Source organism: Leucoraja erinacea, chromosome 10, assembly GCF_028641065.1.
Source record: "Leucoraja erinacea ecotype New England chromosome 10, Leri_hhj_1, whole genome shotgun sequence".
Lineage (NCBI taxonomy): Eukaryota > Metazoa > Chordata > Chondrichthyes > Rajiformes > Rajidae > Leucoraja > Leucoraja erinaceus.
Window position 1 is genome coordinate 34201620 of NC_073386.1, and position 21150 is coordinate 34222769.

At 41.4% G+C, this 21150-nt stretch overlaps 1 protein-coding gene across 2 annotated transcripts in view; it reads left to right on the top strand.

Moving 5' to 3' along the window:
* wls (Wnt ligand secretion mediator) overlaps positions 1–21150 on the top strand; it is a 58016-nt gene that overhangs the window by 18583 nt on the left and 18283 nt on the right. For both annotated transcript variants that reach the window (XM_055641912.1, XM_055641913.1), the window contains exons 3-8: positions 13133–13257; positions 14931–15092; positions 15625–15761; positions 16669–16837; positions 18798–18895; positions 21050–21113. In XM_055641912.1, the coding sequence (XP_055497887.1) occupies positions 13133–13257; positions 14931–15092; positions 15625–15761; positions 16669–16837; positions 18798–18895; positions 21050–21113 (755 nt within the window). The remainder of the gene's footprint in view (positions 1–13132; positions 13258–14930; positions 15093–15624; positions 15762–16668; positions 16838–18797; positions 18896–21049; positions 21114–21150) is intronic.

Sequence of the window (21150 nt, forward strand, 5' to 3'; positions counted from 1 at the left end):
TATGTAAACCAAAAGAGGTCGGGGGACTTTCACTTCCGAATTTTATGTATTATTACTGGTCAGTGCATATTAAGAATATAATTTATTGGCTGGATAGTTCTACCCAACAGATAGAATAGATAAAAATGGAGAAAGAGGATTGTCATCCTTGTAATATAGGAACGATCCGTTCTCCCCGAAAAAACTGAATAACACAATATATAAGAAGAACCCAATTATATATGGCACAATAAGAATTTGGAAATGTATTCAAGGATATCAAAAAATAACTCCTGAATTATTGGAAGAAGCAATGAATATTGAAGGTGACACAAAAATTAATATCATATTTATATAATAGTATTCTAAATGTAGACCTACCATCGACAGAGGTACTTAGAGAAGAGTGGGAACGGGAACTAATGATAAAAATTACGAAGGTTACATGGGAAAAGTACTTGATATATATTCACAAATGTTCGATTAATGTAAGACATAATCTAATTCAATTTAAAATTTTACATAGATTATATTATTCAAAAACAAGATTGAACAAATGTTATCCAAATATCCACCATTTGTGATAAATGTCTATCCCAAAATGCAACTATAACGCACTCCTTAGTTTCCTGCATAAAACTTTATAGATTTTGGAGTGATATTTTCGAAATATTTACAAAATTATTTAAGATAAGAATGGAACCTAATACTGAAATGATTATATTTGGCGTAATGGAAGATGGGAATAAATTGAACATTTATTATTATTGGACATCTCAAAATTTATTTTTTAACTATGGTTTAATAATAGCAAAAAAATTAATACTTAAACTTTGGAAAAATACATCAATACCAACGCTTAAAATGTGGATTGCAAGTATGTTGGACACCGAACATCTTGAGGAAATGCGATTCCTCCTAATTCCTCATTTGTCGTCTTTTGGAATCATATGGTGCAACACAATTGTAAAAATAACTGTTTCAGGACTGGACAAGGGTTGGTCAAGATTATAAACAATGATCTCCTTTATTTATTTATTATTATTTTTTTTAATTCTCTTTTTTCTATTTTCTTTTTCTCAACTTTCTTCACTCATTCGTCTTTTTTCTTTTTCTTCACACTATATATCTCATGTCTTTCTATCCTTTATTATCTAATTTATTTTTCTTATTCTAATCTTTCTTTAATATAACAAAAAAAAAGAAGCTGTACATAAAATGTATTATGAAAATATATATTAGGCACTTTGGTGCCATATGATTGTACTTCTAATAAAATATTTTTTTTTTAAATTAAAAAAAAAAGAGTTGTGGCTGAAGGAGCTGGGAGCTCAACATCCTAGGCTACACATCCTATTGAAAAGACAGGAAGGTGGGCTTTGCTGGTAAGAAATGAAACCTAATCCATACCAAGAAACGACATAGGATCAATAGATGTAGAATCATTGTAGGTAGCGTTACGAAACTACAAGGGTAAAAAGACCCTGATGGGAATTGTATATAGGGCTCTGAATCATAGTCGGGTGTAGATTGCAAATTACATTATAGGATTGAAAAGGCATGTAAGAAAGGGAATGTTACAGTGGTCGTGAGGGTTTTCAATATGCAGGTAGACTGGGAAAATTAGCTGGGTACTGGATCCCAAGAGAAGGAATTTGTGGAATGCCTATGAGATGGCTTTTTGGAGCAACTCGTGGTCGTTCCCACTAGGCAATTCTGGATTTGTTGTGTAATGAACCTGATTTGATTAGGGAGCTTAAGGTGAAGAAACTCCAAGCAGACAGTACTCATAATGTAGAGCTGGCTAAAGTTGATTGTGAAGGACGCCAGCAGGAATAGCAGTGGAGCAGCAATGGCAGGTTTCTGGGAGTCATTGGGAAGATTTGGGATATTTTCATTCAAAAGTGGAAGAAACATACTAAGGAGAGAATGAGGTGACCATGGCTGACAAGGGAAGTCAAAGACAGCATAAAAGCAAAAGAGAATGCGTGTAACATGGCAAAGATTAACATGAAGGATTGGGAAGCTTTTTAAAAAAAAAAAACAACTAAAAGGTAACTAAAAAAGCAATCTATATCCAGATGCACATTTCAACAGCCCCTTTCAATGTCTACAACTCGAGTAATCTTGGATTGACACAATGCTGGAATAATTCAGCAAGACCGTCAGCATCTCGGGAGAAAAAGGATGGATGACGTTTTGAATCAGAACCCTTCTTGACACTATAGGTCCAATCTATTAGTCTTGGTATTGTCTCCAGATTTACTATCCAATCCATCTACTTTTGTATCCAAGTCATTTTTCCATATCACAAACTAAGCGGTCCCAGCGTAGATCCCCACGCGACATCACTGGTCTCGTGCTTTCAGCCAGAATAACGCCCTTCCACCACTACCCTGTCCTCGAGTTCTGAATCCATCCAGCCAAATCATTTAATCCTGTGTTTCTTAACCTTCTGTATCGGCCTAGGATGGGGGGGCCTTGATCAAATGCCTTACTAAAATCCATGTAAACAACAACCACCACCCTACTTTCGTCGATCACCTCCTCAAAACAAAGTCTTCAAATTCATGTCATGACCTGCCCTGCCATGTTGAAAGCCATACTGACAGTTGCTAACCACCCCATTCTCTTCCAAATGGGAGTAAATCCTAACGCAAATAATCCACTCCAATAGCTTCTAAATGACTATGAGGCTCTGAATAACTGCAGTATATTTTCAGAAAGTACACACTGTTACCATAATATGCCAGTGGTGAAGGGAATAAATATTAAGTTTGCAGATATAATGTCAATCATGCAGACTGTTTTATCCTTTACATTGTTGACGTCTATGAATGATGTATCTGGTGGGCGGCGCGACTCGCGTCGCAGCGGCCTCTAATCTGTCCGTTTTTTTGTTATTTTTTTGTCCCGTTATGTAGTTTTTATTTTGATGGGGTATGTGTGTGTGTGTGTGTGTGTGTGTGGGGGGGGGGGGGGGGGGGGGGGGGGGGGGGGGGGGGGGGGGGGAACTTTTAAAATCTTTCCCCTGCACGGAGAACCCGACCTTTCCCTGTTGGGTCTCCGTTGTCGTTGGGGCCTAGCACCGTGGAGCGGCCTCCAGCTGGAACGTCCTGTGGCTCCAGTCACGGAGCTGCGGAGCTACTCACCATTGTGGAGCTGGCCGAGTCCGGAGCGGGTGGAGCGGTGGTGGCGCGCTGCTGCGACCCGACCCCGGGGATTCGGAGGCTCCAACCGCAGGTCTGGTAGACAGTTACACCGGGAGCCCGCGGGTCCCTGCTGGGAGACCGCTTTTCGGGGCTTCCGCAACGGCGACTTCTCCTGCCCGAGTAGTGGGGTCAAGGATGACCTGGAGTGGGGCCTGACATCATTGCCCGGCGTGGCTTCAATGGCTGCGGGACTTTGCCAGCGCCCGCCCGGGGCTCCAACAACAAGACCCGGAGCGCGGCCTTGCAGCACCCAGTGCAGCATTAATGGCCACGGGACAATTGTTGTCGCCCGCCGGGGGCTCTGACTTGGGCTCTGACTTTGACTCTGACATCGGGGGGAGAGGGAAGTGCAGGGGAGAGATAAGTTTTTTTGCCTTCCATCACAGCGAGGTGGAGATGCGCTGTGATGGATGTCTATGTAAATTGTGTTGTGTCTTGGGTCTTTTTTTTCTTGTATGTATGACTGCAGAAACAACATTTCACTTGAGCCTCTATGAGTTTCAAGTGACAAATAAATTGTATTGTATTGAAGCTGCACTCGTCTAGGCTGGTGAAGAGTATTCATCACACACCCGATAAGTGCCTTTCTATGTAGTGGATGGGCTTTGGGGGGGGGGGGGGGGGGTCTTAAGTTCATAAATGATAGGAGAGGAATTAGGCCATTCAGTCCATCAGATCTACTCTGCCATTCAATCATGGATTATCTATCTCTTCCTCTCAACACCATTCTCCTGCCTTCTCCCCAAGAGCTGTTCGCCACAGGATATTCAGCCTCAGACCTGCTTTTTGTGGCACAATGTTTGTTGTTATCATTGATCTCCAAAATGTTGATGGTCGTTCCCACTAGGCAATTCTGGATTTGTTGTGTAATGAACCTGATATGTCACGGGTAAATGGTTAGCTCCCCTTGTAAGATATGGCTACTACATAACACTTGTGCCTCATGAATATTACTTGCCACTGATTAGTCCACGTTTGAAAGTTGTCTGGTTCTTGTTGCGTGCACGCATTAAGGGCCTGTCCCAATTAGGCGAGTGCAGGAAACTCTGCGCTCGCCACATGGTCGCCATATGTTTGCTGGTGGTCTCTGGTGAGTCTCCTTCATGGTGGCGAGGAGTTCCCGCATTCTGGTAACTAGTCGCGACGTCAGTATGGTGCAGCAAACCTTTCAACATGTTGAAACATTTTCTGTGACCAAAAATTGGTCACCATAGAGAAAATCGATACTTTTGTAGTTGTAGGTGCAGTGGTAGTGGGGTCGCCATGTTGTTGTAGGTAGTCGAGATAGACGTAGGTAGTTTTAGTTAATCTCCTTTGCTGACCGGGCATTTTCATTCACTCATTGGGGAAAATAAATGTAAGCACGATTTTTCAGAAGCGGTAATGTTAAATGCCCGGTAAACTTCACAGCTGTGTATCTCTGGCTTATTAAAAGTTGTCCGGCTTCTTAAAAGTGTCGCCACTCCTTTTTTCTCTGTGATGCATCTCCATACCCCCCCCCCCCCCCCCCCCCCCCCCCCCCGCGGCCTAACATCGTGGAGTGGTGTGGCCGTTCCTGGAGACCTGCCCAGAGCTTCAAGCCGCGGGCGGGGACTTTAACATCGGGGAGTGGGAGTTCCTTTGTTGAGGATCGCCAGCGAAAGTGCTCCGACGGGGCCTGTGGACTTTTAACACCGTGAAGCCCACGGTCTCCGGTAAGAAGAGGCTGATTCGGAGCTCCATGCGAGGGCTTGAACATCGGACCGTCGGCAGTGCGACTGCGGAGGGTTCAAAGGTCCCGACCATGGGTGAACAAAGGAGGAAGATGACTGAACTTTATTGCCTTCCATCACAGTGAAGAATGTTGATTCCACTGTGGTGGATGTTTGTTACATTTTATTTTATGTGGCTGCGTGTATTGTTGCTTTTCACTTAGTATGGTTGTATGGTAACTCAAATTTCTCTGTACCTTAATTGGTTAAGTGACAATAAACACAAACTTGAACTTAACTCACTACAAATATAATAATCAGAAACAAAGCCCTTGTCTTTTGTTTTATTTTCTTCCCCATCTGCAATCCAGGAGTGCTGAGACCAAGTGTAAATGTTCAAAATAAGTCTTCATTGTTTGGGGAATGCACACCTTTAAGTATGTTTTTAAATTTATTCAAGGCTGTGTTTGGCAATTGCGAAATGACTATTTCCTCTGGCTAGAGTCATCAAGGTTTAGTCAATGTAAAATGATCTCATCACCGATGACGTTCTTCCTGCATATTACCATAATGAATGGAGTTGTTAAAGTGCACTTTTGGATTCAAGTGTAATACGAGGTTTTGTTCCTCCAGTTTGCTTGTGACCTCACACTGGCAATGCAAGCCAAGCACAAAGGTCGGAATGGGAAGGTGAGTTAGCAATGGTGCTCCAGTAGGTCTTGGCAGACAGTGTGTATTCAGTGAAAGGGTTGCCAATCAACACATGGTCTAGCCAAAGTAAAGGAGACCACATCCAGGTGAGTCATACACACCATGTTTAAACCAATTTTGTGTGGTGGTGATAAGCAAGATTTGCTATCCAGTGGAGTTGCTGGTGTATTGGATATTGGAGAGAAAAGCATATCAAAAGAGTATTAAGCAAACGCATGAAAGGTTGGGCCCAAGTAATGGCCAGAGCAAAATACTGCTGAAGGGATTGGGAGGCAGGCAATATCTCTGGAGGGAAATGAACGGTCCTGTTCCCTGCACAGATGCTCTCTGACCTGCTAAGTTCCTCCAGCAATTCGTTTTTGTTGCATCCAATTCCAGCATCTGCAGGCCCTTTGTCATCTAAAAGATAACCAGCAAGATTCAAGCATAGATTTTGAAAGAACTGCAGACTTTAACATCGTGGAGCTCACGGTCCCTGGTTGGAGACCGACTTCGGGAGCTCCAGGCCGCAGGAGCTTTGAATGCCCCGACACGGGGGCTTCGATCACCGGCTGCGGGAGCTTCGATCGCCCCGACTGCGGATGGTTTGACAGCCCCGACCGCGGGAGGATAAAGAGGGAAGAAGATTGGATTTTATTGCCTTCCATCACAGTGAGGAATCCGCTGTGGTGGATGTTTATGTTAACTTTTATGTAGCGATGTGTTGGTATTTTTTAGTATGACTGTATGGTAAATCATATATCACTGTACCTTAAATGGTACACGTGACAATAAAAGACCTTGAACATTAATTGTCACAAGAGTGGATGAATAGTGAATTAATACATGACCAAAGTCATACTAAATATTCCTGACTCTAGATGCAGCAGGCAGTCAGAACTACTACTTAGACTGCTTGAGTTTTGATTGAGTCTGAAAGTAATTGATAAAAGAGTTAGCAAAATCTGCAAATAGTAATCGTATCCCTATGGGTGAAATGAAGCTTATTCATGGAATCGGGATGAAATAAATACTCTACTTCAACAACATTTGGCAGTTATCCAGCAACAACACAGCTGTTGAAGTGGATTAGTTGTCAGGGGTGACAGACAATGTGGAGTGACAGAATATTAGATTGGCATGCACCCCAGGCTGTGAAGTACTTGCATTAATCTGGCATTCGCACACAACTAGTTTTCTGTTCTGTTTTTCCATAAAGACAAACTCCACAAAAAGTCTTTGTATTAATGATTTATGATCTATTTTTTATCTCGCTTCTGTTTTGACATGTTGAGATCTTTCATTTGAATAGGTATGGACTTGGCATATATTGAACATTCAAATAATGAAACTAAGGGAGGCGGGTGGGGTTTTTTTTTCCCGATTCTTGATCAAGAAAAATACTATGTGTGCATTTGGCTAAATTGGCACAGACGGAAAATTACAGTTTATCATAGTTGTATCAGCTGTTTCAACACTAGGTCGAGGGAAATTCTCCATGATCACCTTGTATGGTCCTAACATGGTGGATGGATTTCTTGTCAATATTGGCATTAAAAATGGTCAGGTGTATAAACAAAAAATGCACGTTTTATTATGTTGGATTTCATAACATTAATAGCATTTTAAATTAGCTTTTTTTTTCCCCACGAGTGAGGCAAATATTTCAGATCCATGGTAAGTGAGGTGGGGCAATCCCCTTCACAACCGAAGGTCTGCACTTGTTGACCAGCCTCAACTGTTGCCATTTTAATTTTAAAAGGAGGTGATCTGATGCCTGTGGATCAGACTCCAGAAGTTAATCACTTCAGGATGGTGATGTTTCTAATACAGTACCATTTGTTTCCAAATAAATCATACTGCTGAAAAAGGACTATAAAAGGATAAAGATTGTGCAATCTAAAAGCAAATAATGAGTGGTGTGGTTCACTGTTAGATCTCTGTAATACGATCCCAAATCATGCAGCACATGCACAACATCAAGTGACCTTGACTTACTGAGTTCCCTCTGGTATTTCTCATCAGTTATTTGTGTATAGAAACGTTCCATTACGAAACAAGCATACTAGTTTCATCATTGTACGAATCGCTCTTTAATTCATATATGGTGGGTGCCATTTGATTTTTAAAAATAATTTGATAACCCTAAATTTTTACTATTTCAAGATTGCTTTTACGTGGTGGTATTTTCAGATTTGTTCCAGATTATTGTCGCTCAGAGCCAGCAGTGTTGATGGGTTGAATAGTGACTTTCTTTCCTGTAAAGTTCTGCATTCCTGGTTCCCTGAAACCACTGACAAGTCTGGCATGGGCATGCAGGTGGCCAAACCTTTCCACCATATTTTAAGTGTGAGGTTGAGCATTAGCGGGCTGTCCGTGACGAGAATGACTGCTTGAAATCAATGGAGAACAGGAAAAGCACAAATGTAAGTTGTTCCATCCTTAAGGTCATTGCTCGAAAGTGTCTTCCTCTGCAATTGATGCGATGAACTATTTAAGCTGGTTAATCATTGGTGTTGACGAGTGTGTGAGATGGTACCTTCCCTGGAAATAAGTGGGACAATGGGATCGATGGTAATTCTCTGAGAGCTGAGAGAGGTTCTTTGAACTAAATGGCCTTCTATATCATAAGGAAATACTCAATCCATGCTAGTTTCAGCTTGAGGATCTTTTGTCAGAATTCTTATCAGTGTGCATTTTACAGAGAAACTTCCTCCCTCAACTTTTTTTTAAAAGAGATTTGTAAGAGTCAAGTCGTCACATTTATTTATATAGCACATTTAAAAAACAACTCTTGTTGGTCTAAGTGCTTTACATTTGTTATAAGAATAGTATAAACAAACTACATACATATATACATATAACGCTCGTTCAGTGGACGTCAGGAAAGGCTTGGGAGTATAGATAAGATTTTAGTCTCGACTTAAAGGAGTCGATGGAGGGGGCAGTTCTGATGGGAAGGGGGATGCTGTTCCACAGTCTAGGAGCTGCAACCGCAAAGGCGCGGTCGCCCCTAAGCTTATGCCAAGATATTCACTAGCCCCAAGTCGGACGATCTTAGGGACCTGGAGGTGGTGGTGGGAGAGAAGACTTTTAATGTAGGAGGGGGCAAGCCCATTGAGGGTTTTGTAGACATAGAGGAGGGTCTTGAAATGTATACGGAACCGCACAGGGAACCAGTGGAGAAAGGCCAGGATCGGGGTGATGTGGTCCCTTTTTTGGGTGCCCGTCAGGAGTCTCGCTGCGGCGTTTTGGACCAGTTGCAGGCAGGTCAGGGACGATTGTCTGATGCCAGTGTAGAGAGAGTTGCAGTAATCTAGGAAGGGAGGAGATAAATGTGTGGATGATCTTTTCGAGGTCATCAAAGTGGAGGAATTGTTTTATTTTAGCTATCGTCCGAAGCTGAAAGAGGCTAGCTTTTACCACGGCATTGACTTGTTTGTCAAATTTCAGTGCTGAGTCAAATATCACGCCGAGGTTTTTGACGTGAGGTTTGAGTAGTGGGGTAAGGCTTCCAAGACTGCCTGCTATCATTTTGATCGAGTGCGAGGGGCCGAGAAGGATGACCTCGGACTTACTCTCATTTTGTTGGAGGAAGTTCTGGGCCATCCAGCACTTTATATCCTCGAGGCAGCGGGTAAGGTTAAGTAGATTTGATTGGTTTTTGGGCTTCAGGGGGAGATAGAGTTGTGTATCGTCTGCGTAGCAATGGAAGGAAATGCCGTGCCTTTCAATGACTTGGCCTAAGGGGAGCATATACAGGGAGAAGAGAATGGGGCCAAGGATGGAACCTTGTGGAACCCCACAGCAGAGATTAGCTGGGGAGGAGAAAGAGTTGCCTATGTTAGTCGAGAAACTCCTACCTTTGAGCAAAGAGATGAACCATCTCAGGGCAGTGCCATCAATACCAACTCCGAACCGGAGACGGTCAATTAGGATGGTGTGGTCGACAGTGTCAAATGCTGCGCTGAGGTCAAGAGAACTTTAATAACTACAACCAAATTCTGGCAACTAACCTATGTACACAAATGCAGAAGTTTAATAGACGGAAGGAATGAAGGAGAGAATGCTGGTGAGAACTCTTTATTCTCTGTACTTTTGAAATGGAAATGGCTGTTGCTTTTATGTCAGCAATAGTCTCCAATTCATTTCAAATGCTAGTCTTTCAATATTAAGTTTTCATTATATTCCATTGTGAGTATAATGAATATTCATGTTCCTACTCTCGCTGAATTTCAGAAGGCCTTTAAGGTGCCACACGTGAGGCTGCTAAAGAAGATGGGAGCCCATGGTATTGGAGGGAATATACTAGTGTGGATAGAAGGTTGGCTGAATGGCAGAAGGCAGTGGGAATAAAGAGGCTTTTTCAGGTTGGCTGCCAGTGACTAGCGGTGTTCTGCAGGGTTCGGTGTTGGGGCTGCTCCTATTCATGTTGTATATCAATAATTTGGATGAGGGAATTGATGGCTTTGTGGCCTTGTTTGCAGATGATATGAAGATAGGTAAAAAGGCAGGTGGTATAGAGAAAACGGGGACTTTGCAAAAGGACTTGGACACGTTGAGAGAGCAGACAAAGAAGTGGCAGATGAAATGGTGTTGCAAAGTGTGCAGTCATGCACTTTGGTAGTAGGAATAAAGGTGTAGACCATTTTCTAAATGGGCAGGGGATTCAGAAATCAGAGCTGCAAAGGGACTTGGGAGTGCTGGCGCGGGATTCCCAGAAGATTGATTTCTAAGTTGAATTGGTGGTAAGGAAAGCAAATGCAATGTTAAGATTTATTTCAAGAGGATTAGAATATAAAAACAGGGATGTAAGGCTGAGGCTGAGGCTGAGCTGAGGTAAAGCTGAGGCTTTATAATATTTGCCTTTGTATGATACTATTTGCCTTTGGCGAATAGTGAGCAATTTTACGCCCCATATCTGAGGAGGGGTGTGCTGGCATTTGGGAGGGTCCAGAGGATGATCCCGGGGATGATTGGGTTAACATATGATAAGCATTTGGAAGCACTGGGCCTACACTCACTGGAGTTTGGAAGGATGGGGAAACATTGAATCTTACTGTAAAATGAAAGGCCTCCATAGAGTAGACCTGGAGAGGAAGTTTCCACTTGTGGGGGAGTCTAGGACCAGAGGGCACAGTCTTTGAATAAAAGGATATACCTTTATAAAGACGGGGGGAATATTGATGGTGATTCTATAGAATGTATTGCCACAGATGTCTGTGGAGGCTATCATTGGGTGTTTTTAAAGTGAAGGTAGACAGATTCTAGATAGGTAAGGGTGTTAAAAGGTTATGGGGAGAAGGCAAGAGAATGGGGTTGATCAGCCATGATTAAATGGTGAGACTTGATGGGCTGAATGGCCTGATCCTGTATGAGGCTTTTATTTGCAGTGCTCTGCCTGAAGAAAAACAGTTTGCTGACGCCTGCCTCTTATGACGAATGAAGCATAATTCTGTTATTATTCTCCAGTAAAGGATATTGTTATTTAGGGAAACTGTTTCTGCAGTATATGATTTTCAATGTTATGAAATCTAAAAATGCTTCGTAGGAGACTAAATTGGGTAACATATTAAAGAGATTAGACGGCACTTGTAAAATTCAGAAAAATTATGCATTGATGACCAATAATTTATTAGCGTTAGCTCCCGGTTGGTAAAAGCAGCTGCAGGTCATACAGAGTAACAGTAAACCTTGTCTGCTACCTGGCAAATACTTTTCAATCAGTAATCCACTTGCAAGATTTTGAAACTGTTTCAAATAATATGCATCCACTCTTTTAGATTTCATTCCTGTGCTCGGTCTCTTGTGTATTTAACCAGTAAGAATTATTATGGCAGCCTTGTATTATTTTTTTAACGTTATTAATTTCAGTCATCCTATTTGATAACTACTGTGTTATTAGTTCCGAAATATTATGTACATCTCGTCTTGAATAATCACCTCCCCTCCATGCTGGCTGCAAAGTCTCCACAGAGGTTTTATGCAGGCAAATGATAAGTAAAGTGTCATTTCTCATCTCTGCCTGAACAAAATCTCTCCCTTGACTAGCCCAGACTCCAATAAACCTTCCTACCTTGCATGTATTGCCCTTGGTTCTATTACTTTTATAAAACATAGGTTTCAGTTGAACACTTTTGGGGAAGAAACTCCTACTTGACTTAACTGGTGGATGTCGCAACATTTAAGAAATATTTAGACAGGTACATGGATTGGATGGGTTTCGAGGGATATGGGCCAAATATAGGCAGGTGAGATTAGTGTAAATGGGTCATGTTGGTCACTGTGGGCAAGTTGTGCTAAAGGGTCTGTTTCCACGCTGCATGGCTCTGACTCTCTAGGTTCACTCTTTTAGATCTGGATTTTCCAGCAAGTGAACCATCTAATATCAAGTTGATGAATTATGACTTGAGATCCTGTGTCTACTACATGGCAAAGAGCATAAGCCCATACAAACAGCAGGATATAGATCAGCTACAGAAAAGGGCAAAGAAATGGCAGATGGAGTTTAATCCGAGTAAGTGTGAGGTGTTGCGCTTTAGGAGGACAATTGCAAGGGGAAAATATACAATTAATACATGATCCTAAACAGCATTGATATACAGAATGATCTTGGGGTCCAAGTCCATAACTCTCTGAAAGTGGCAACACAAGTAGATAATGGTAAAGAAGGCGTATGGTATCTGGTCCTCACCCGAAACATCATGTATCCATTTTCTCCAGAGATGCTGCCTGACCCGCTGAATTACTCTAGTATTTGTGTCTTTCTAGGCATGTGGTATGCTTGCTCGCATAGGTCAGGGTATTGAGTGTAAGTGACAGAAAATTGTGATGCAGCTTGAAAGGACTTGGGTTAGGCTGCATTTAGAGTATTGTGTGAAGTTCTGGTTGCCCCATTACAGGAAGGATATGGAGACATGGAGGCTTTGGAAAGAGTACAGAAGAGGTTTACCTGAATGTTGTCTGGATTGGTGGGGGGGGGGGGGGTGCTGTATTAGCTACAGGGAAGGTTAGACAGATTTGGATTTTTTTTCTCTAGGGTGCCAGAGGTTGCAGGTAGACCAAATAAAAGACATGGTACTCGTGAATCTGTGTCTCACCGGGAAGAACTGCTGGGGCCCCTGCCTGGAGGTGAGGGAGGAGGTATATAGAATGGTGTTGCATCTCCAGGGGAAAGTATTTGGGGAGAGGTACCTATAAGACGTGGGTGAGAGATCCATCAATGACATCAGGTGGTTCATCTATGACTGCAGAGAAGAAATCAAGTTTACTAATGAACGAGGACATCTCTGATGTCATGGAATGGAAAATCTCAGCTTGGGAGCAGATGTGGTGGAGATGGAGAAATTGAGAGTAGGAGATAGTGTCTTTGCAAGAGGTGGGAGAACATGTAGTCTAGATAACTGGGAATCAATAGGTTGGTAGTAGACATCAGTCAATAGTCTGTCCCGTGTGACAAGAGGCAGATACGAGTCACTATTTTCACATTTCTTAGAAATGCCTTATTGTGTTCAGGGAATTATTTATTTTGGAGAATAACTGCCATTGTTTCTATTGCAGACGATGATGCTGTGGTCACATTGAATGTTTCGCTGGGCTATCGTGATGACCGTGTTAGTGAATGGACTGAAATGGCCCATACTGTTGAAAACCGAAAGCTAAATTGCAACTTCTCATCTCCAAAAGTATGTAATTTCGGATCAGCTTTCCATTAATGTTGAAAATCAGAAACTGCAAATCTGAAATCAAGTTTTAAAAATTCTGTAAATGCCTAGCTTGATCTACGGACTTTCCAGCACTTTCTGCTTTTATTAATAATCTTCTTGCACTGAATCATGAGACGTTCCCAGGCAACATTTACGGTTAGCCTGCAATCTTCCTTCCCTATCATTGAAATCTGGCTTGCTCGTCCAACCCCTTACATTAAAGTAGTGTAGGCAGTTGGGTATACGATCCCTTCCTCCCACGGAATCTCCTAAATTCTAGAGAGGTTATAAACCACGCCAGGTCTATCCAGTCTTTCCATTCGGCCCTTCGACAGCACCGCCATTCAAATGATCATGGCTGATCATCCAACTCAGTATCCCGTACCTGCCTTTTCTCCATACCCTCTGATCCAGTTATCTATCCCTCTTAAATATAGTTAGATGGCCTGGCCCTTGTGGCAGAGAGTTCCAGAGGGGATCAGAGGGTATCTCGGAGAAAAGGATTTCAGGTGACCCCTTGTCCTGGACTACATCGGGAGCAATTTTCCTGATCAGCCTGTCCATGAATTTTCAGATATTAAAATTGTCGGTGCAGGCAACGAAATGGGCCGAATTTTGTAAGCCTATAAGATCCCCTGCACTCCTAATTTCTAGAGAGTATAAACCAAGTCTATGTTTCTATAAGACATCCCAGACATCCCGGTCAGTCTGGTGAACCTTCTCTGCACTCCCTCTATGGCAATAATGTCCTTCCTCAGATTTGGAGACCAAAACTGTACGCAATACAATACGAATAGAATTGCTGTATCCAGATCTACAGTATATCTCAATGAATTTCTCAATGAATTATGATACTGAGTTATTATCCAACAGACTTGAGTGTAAACTGTATTGAATAAACCTCTGAATGAAATAAAACCCTGTGTTGTTGGACATAAGTTTAAGAGAGAGACACGAGCATCTGCAGATGCTGAAATCTTGAATAAACCACAAAATGCTGGAGTAACTCGGTACTGGAGAGACAATGTTTTGGGTTGGGACCCTTTTTCCTACTGATAGGAATGGGTGGGGAGCAAGTAGGGAAAAAAGGGGCAGGGAATGTAAAGCGTGGCAAATAATAGGCAGATACAGGTGGGGGGGGGGGGGTTGATTGGCAGATGGGTGAACAAAAACTAGAGATGAAAAGGGAACAAATTGGTATCCAATAAGGAGGAAAGAGGAGTGAAATATAACGCTGGAGAGGGAGGGGTATGGGTGGAAGGAGATGGGAATGGGTGGTGAGTGCACATAATGGTATGAACATTGAATTCTCCAATTTTGGGTTACAACCTCACCAATTTCTCCCACCCCCAACTCCTTCCACCTCTGTCCCTCTCTTCTATTCTCTCTTTATCTGACATCCTATTGTCTTTTCACAATAGCCAGCCAACTTCACTCACTTAGTTAGTTCCATCTATCCGTTCTGTATTCTCCATTCTCTGCTTTTGCACAGTTGGCTGTTGATGCTGATCACGGGGCTCACATTTTGAAGAGCACTTTAACAATGAAACGGCATCATAGCACAAGTTAGAGGCTGAGGATGACTATGTAACAAAATCTCCTGATCCCTTGTGTTCTGGATTTTCATTCATTCTCTTTCTTCTATTGAACAGACACATGACAATCAGGGGCAGCTATACGACTGCGAACTGCTTCCCTTCATGGAATTGGGCAGCGTTTCACATAAATATTATCTGATTAACGTCCGACTTCCTGTTAATGAGAAGAAGAACATCAACATGAAAATTGGAAAGCTGAAGAATGTTCGGATGGTGGTAATGTCACTGCTCTGTTCTGATATTAAAGCATACAGTGATTTAGCACTAGTTTTTTGTAACTAAATATTAACAAATTGTCCATTTCTATACCAGCAAAGCATAATATTTTGCTGTTTCTCCTATTCATGCCAATAAATGCTAATGTATAGTGATGTTTCCTAAGATATCTGCAGTCCTCCAGTGCTTTGCCAGGTTGGGAGAGACTAGCAGGATGTGGGCACATTGAGGAATTGTAACTGAAATAACCATGTATTCTGCTCTTGAAAATGAGAGGAGAATCCTGGCAGGCTCCTTTTTGTGTTCAGAGCACAGCATAGAAAAGCACCTGCATCCTGGAAATCCCTTTAATTCCCTATTAGTTTAATTATGCATCATGTTCGGCACAGATCAGTTTAATTAGGCATCATGTTCGGCACAAACATTGTTGGCCAAAGGGCCCATTGCTATACTGTTCTATAAGAGCAACATTCAATTAATTTTTCATTTCACAGGGACTTTTTAACAACTGTCATTTTGATTATTTTAACAGTCAATTCATCAGAATGGTGGATTTACAAGGGTCTGGTTTGCAATGAAAACCTTTCTGACTCCCAGTATTCTCATCATTATGATCTGGTATTGGAGACGAATTACCATGATGACTCGTCCACCTGTCCTTCTGGAAAAGTAAGACTGATATTTAATGTGGATTCATGGATGTATTTTTATATATGATTCTAAAAAGTATGTTGCCAATAATAATTAACTTAAACTAAACATTTTATGCAGATATTGTAATCCTTGAATATCCTATTTTTTTAAAATTTCTCTCTTTCTAAGTCTAGCAATAAAAATGTGTAGGAAGGAACTGCAGATGCTGGTTTAAACTGAGGATAGACACAAAATGCCGGAGTAACTCAGCGGGACAGGCAACATCTCTGGAGAGAAGGAATGGGTGACGTTTCGTGTTGAGACCCTTCTTTAAATTGACCTATCTGTTCAAGCTCAGTCTGAAGAAGGGTCTTGATCCGAACCATCACTCAATCCTTCTCTTCAGAGATGCTGCCTGTACCGCTGAGTTACTCCAGCATTTTGTGTCTATCTTCTGGGAATAGAAATTTGTTTGTGTTAGAACCCGATATCCAATGCATTATCAAAAATTTTAATTCGATTGAAATAATAGATTTAGTAAACTTGTAGCTCAACTGGTATGCATTTCCTAATATTAAACTGACCCACCCAAATCGGACCACAGGCTGAATTTCAAGTCTACATGTTAATTGGTGTCAATTGATATCGCATTAGGAGTCTCTGAATATTAACCAAGCTTCTTAACAAGACAAATTGTTCCTGTTGCAGATCGCATGTGTAAAGATATAATTAAAATAACATGTCTGGAAATTAACCAAATGAATAATGAATAAACCACTTGTCAAAAATGCAGTAATGTAATTTTAAAAGGAATGAAACTGTATCTTGTGTTATACGTGCAGGCACACGATACAGTTGTAAGATTCGTTGTGCAGGCGTTTCTAGACAATGTCACGGTTTTCACTACAATGAATTTCATAAGTTATTAATATTTTATTTGCAGAGTAATTTTTGCACTTGGGATCTCAATGACCTTTATCAATATCCCAGTGGAATGGTTTTCCATTGGATTTGACTGGACTTGGATGCTTCTGTTTGGAGACATTCGACAGGGGATCTTCTACGCCACATTGCTGTCATTTTGGATTATCTTCTGTGGCGAGCATCTCATGGTTAGTTCCTTCTGCAGTATATCTCTCAATTCGAGAAATAGCTTTTCTAACTCAATTTACGAAAAGAAAGGAAACAGAAGCATAGAGCAATAGGTGCAGGAGTAGGCCATTCGGCCCTTCGAGCCAGCACCGCCATTCAATATGATCATGACTGATCATCTAAAATCAGTACCCCGTCCTGTTTTTTCCCCATATCCCTTGATTCCTTTAGACCTAAGAGCTAGATCTAACTCTAAGGAGCTGTTGTTACTTGGACTTTTAAGACTTTTTACAAATTTAAATCATTTGATAATTTTTAAATCACTTTAATAGTCAGTGATGGGAGACATTTTGCAATTAAATTTTCTGCTTTGAACTGGGACAATAAATGTGTCAAACCAGGTACTTTTTACCTGGATCAAAGAACATTGTGCAACAAGTCCATTTAGCTTATCATTGCTGTGCCAACTACTTTACCTAATTGCACCTCCTTCACAAGGACCATGGGCATGCAAGTACACATCGAAAGGCTGTTTAAACATGAGTTTTTTTGCCTCTACCACCCTTCTAGATAGTGTTCTCTGCAATGCTCTGGATGATGGGTATTTCCCTTCATTATCTCTATAATCTTTCTGCCAATTACTCCTAATCCATGCCCCTGATTTTTGACCACCTTGTCTAAGAGAAAATGGGTCCTTGTAGTTGCACTATCTTGGCTCTTATTATTCCAACAAAAATACCTGTAGCAGAAGCTTTCCTTCAGGTGTTATCTGAGTTATTCTTCACTGCACACAGTCCAGTGCAACTCCATTACATTGTTCCTGTAGTGTGATCACCAGAATCTCATGTGGTGCTTGTGGCATTTCTAGTGCTTTACACAGTTCGACTTCAAACTCTCTGCTCGTGTAATCTAAACCTCAGCCAGTAATGTGTTCTGTATGCCTTTTTAACGGACGTATTCACCTACAGTGCTACCTTTAAGGATAAAAAGCAAAGTGCTAGAGGAACTAGATAGGCCAGGCAGTATCTGTGGAGGGGAAATGGACAGAGAACGATTCGGGTCGGTATGGAGTCTTTAGATTGCCTGAGGACAGTTCTCAGCCCGAAGTCCTTTGTCCACATCCCTCCACTGAAGCAGCCTGGCCCGTTGGGATCCCTCAGCATTTTGTTCTTTTGCTCAAAAATCTGGCAATTTCAGTCTCTTGACTACCTTTAAGAATATGTAGGCATTCGGGTCAATCATACCTTTTTCCATTTATGTGCGTTCCATTGGTTGTTCTATCATCTGTGTGGAGTTTACACATTCTCTCTGTGACAGAGTGGGGTTCCTCTAGGTGCTTGTGTTTTCTCCCACATCCCAAAGATGTGGGTTTGTAGGTTAATTGGCCTCTGCAAATTGCCCTTAGTATCTAGGGAGTGGATACCAAAATGGGATACCAATAGAACTAATGTAAATGAGTGATCAATGATCGCCGTAGATACAGTGGCCAAAGGGTCTGGTTCCATGTTATACCTCTAAACTAAAGTGCCATCTGATTACTTGGTTTACATCAGCCTCTGTAATTAACTCCCTTCTTTTATTCTCAAATATATTTATCTAGGTAATTTAGCCATTTTTAAAGATGATAACCTGTGTTCACTATGTTTATCCTATCCTATAATTCACACCACTTTGTCCCAACCACAACCTTGGCATCCTCCTCTTTCGTGAAGTCCATCACATTCATTCTATCCAGAGATGCGGCCTGTTACTCCAATGTTTTGTGTCTCTACTCAGCATCTTGGGTCAGTTGGAATTGTTCAGTTACTGACTCCACAGAATTTGTATTGAAATTCAAACTTGCAAACCGTTGGTCCTTGTGGCTCATTGTTTCACTGTACCATTGGAAAAATATAATAATTATTTAAAAGCTTCATTTTTATCTCTGCACTGTTTACATCGACGTTTGCTAACATGTTGTGCATCTGTTTTACCTCCTAGGATCAGAGTGAAAGGAATCGACTATCCATTTACCTGAAGCAGATTGTGCCAATTGGTTTTGGTTCATTCTGCCTCTTCATTTTTGATCTATGTGAGAGGTAAGGGCTTTTTTATTGATTCACTGAGCTGACCAAATTGACGATGATCCATCTAGCTAACTGAACTATAAATTTTCCTGACTGCCAGTGTTGAAAAGAGTGATTATTATTGAGTTCATTCTCACTTTCCATGTTGCCATTAAGGTTAGGGTGTGGTTATTATAATTTGCAATGTGTAGAGCAACAATGTTAATTAACTGTTAAACTGCTGCAAATTTAAAAGATTATATGTGCAAAATGTTTTTAAAAGGCTAGTTATTTTCTGTGACTATCTTCCCCAGTTTGAATATCAATTCTAATGGCTTCCCTTTATTTCAAGCATATTTAATGTTAGAAGAAAGAAACCAATTGTTGTAATAGGAACACAAACCCAATTTCATTATAATGTGATGCTGGAGAATGATGCCACTATACGTGAAGCTCCTCTTAAAGTGATTCAAACAGCTTCCATTCCGAAACTGAGGAAATCATTTGTCCCAACATTGAAAATCTTCTTTTAATCACTGCAACAGCAAAGGAACTCTTAGAACTATTCTATCTTGGCCCTGCTGCTATCAACATACCTATGACTAATAATACAACAAGGAAGTGTGGCAGTCAGGGGAGGCTATAGGTGTGGAGATCCCAGCCTGGCCCACTATTGTTTTCCTCCACCCACCCCTTCCCAAGCATCCTCCTAGTGAATGTTTAATCATTTGAAGAGCTTGGAGCAAGGCTGCTGTTTCAAATGGAGATCAGGCGCTGCTATGTTTTTTGGTTCACTGAGACGTGGATCAAACATGACCCGCTACACACCTGAGGGGTTCTCCATTTATCACACGGACCATCAGTAATCCTCTGGCTCAAGATAGCAGTTTAAGCATTGACCATAATGGAGTGCTTTGAAAAATGGTGACCTACATCAGCACTAATCTCCTCGACATTAGTCAGTTAGAATTGGTGATAACATTTTCTACAAACTGACCCAAAATGCGTGTGCTTATCAGAGTATTCAGATATACACCCTTAATTGTCTAGCCAAGTATTATGTACACTTGATCTTTAAGTTTGCCGATGGATTAACAACAATGAAGAGACAAAGTACAGGAAAGAGATTGAGAAACTCAGCAATAACAACCGGGCTGATAAGGAGAGCAAATGAGTTGGTTGTTGGTGTGAGGAAGTCACCATCAACGGAGCTGCTGTAGATATGGTCGGAAGCTTACAGTACCAAGGCATACATATCACCAGAGCCCAACATGGTCCCTTCACACTGATCATGAAAGTGCATTACATTCTTGGGCATCTGACAAGATTTAGCATGCCATGAGGATTCACTCTAACTTCTACAGAAGCACTATAGAAAGTATTCTGACAGAACACGTCTCAGTTCTGGTATGGCAACTGCTCTGCTCTTGACCATCTGAATCTGTAGAGAGTGGTAAACACAGTCAGTCCATCACAGGCTCATTACATTCTTCAATCCAGTCCATCTTCACGGTGCGTTGCATCCAGGAAAGCTGGAAATATTGTTGTGGATACCTGCCACCCTGGCTACTCTATTTTCATGTCTGAGTGAAGATACGAGAGCTTGAAAGCTCAGACTTCTAGACATGCAGTTTAGTTCCCCACTGCTATTTGGCTCCTGAACCAATCACTTTGTCCACTCCCGTTTCTGGGAGGTGCTGCCACTTATTCTTGTCTTAACTCTGCCTTTATTTGGTTATTCCATTTCTGTACTGTAATATTTTCTTGCTTTACAATCTTACACAATTCTGCTGTTTTACATTAGTTGTTGTATTGTCATTTCTGTGTCTATACTGTTTACTCTGTGATCTTCATGTGAACAAGCCATTTGATTGCATCGGGTGTATATGACATTGAATTAAGCTAATCGAATCATTATATAAAACCACTGGGTTCTAACTGTTGCTGTCCTGTTGTGGTGTGAAAGAAGTGTGAACATCTTGGTACAGTGCTCGGATTAATTTTCTCCTGCCCCAGCAAAGACACTAACCTAAATCAAAAGAAATAGCCTTCCGCCCAGCAACATTGTAAGGATGCATTGTGAAGAGGACTGACCGAATGTTCTTTGATTGAATATATTAATTGTGCCATGTTTTAAATATCAAATTCCTGATAAAACTTCACTGAATTTTTCAACATTTCTTCCAGAGGTGTGCAATTGACGAACCCATTCTACAGTATCTGGGCCACTGATGTCGGTACAGAATTGGCTGTATCCTTTTTATAATGGTTTTTAAATATATTTAATA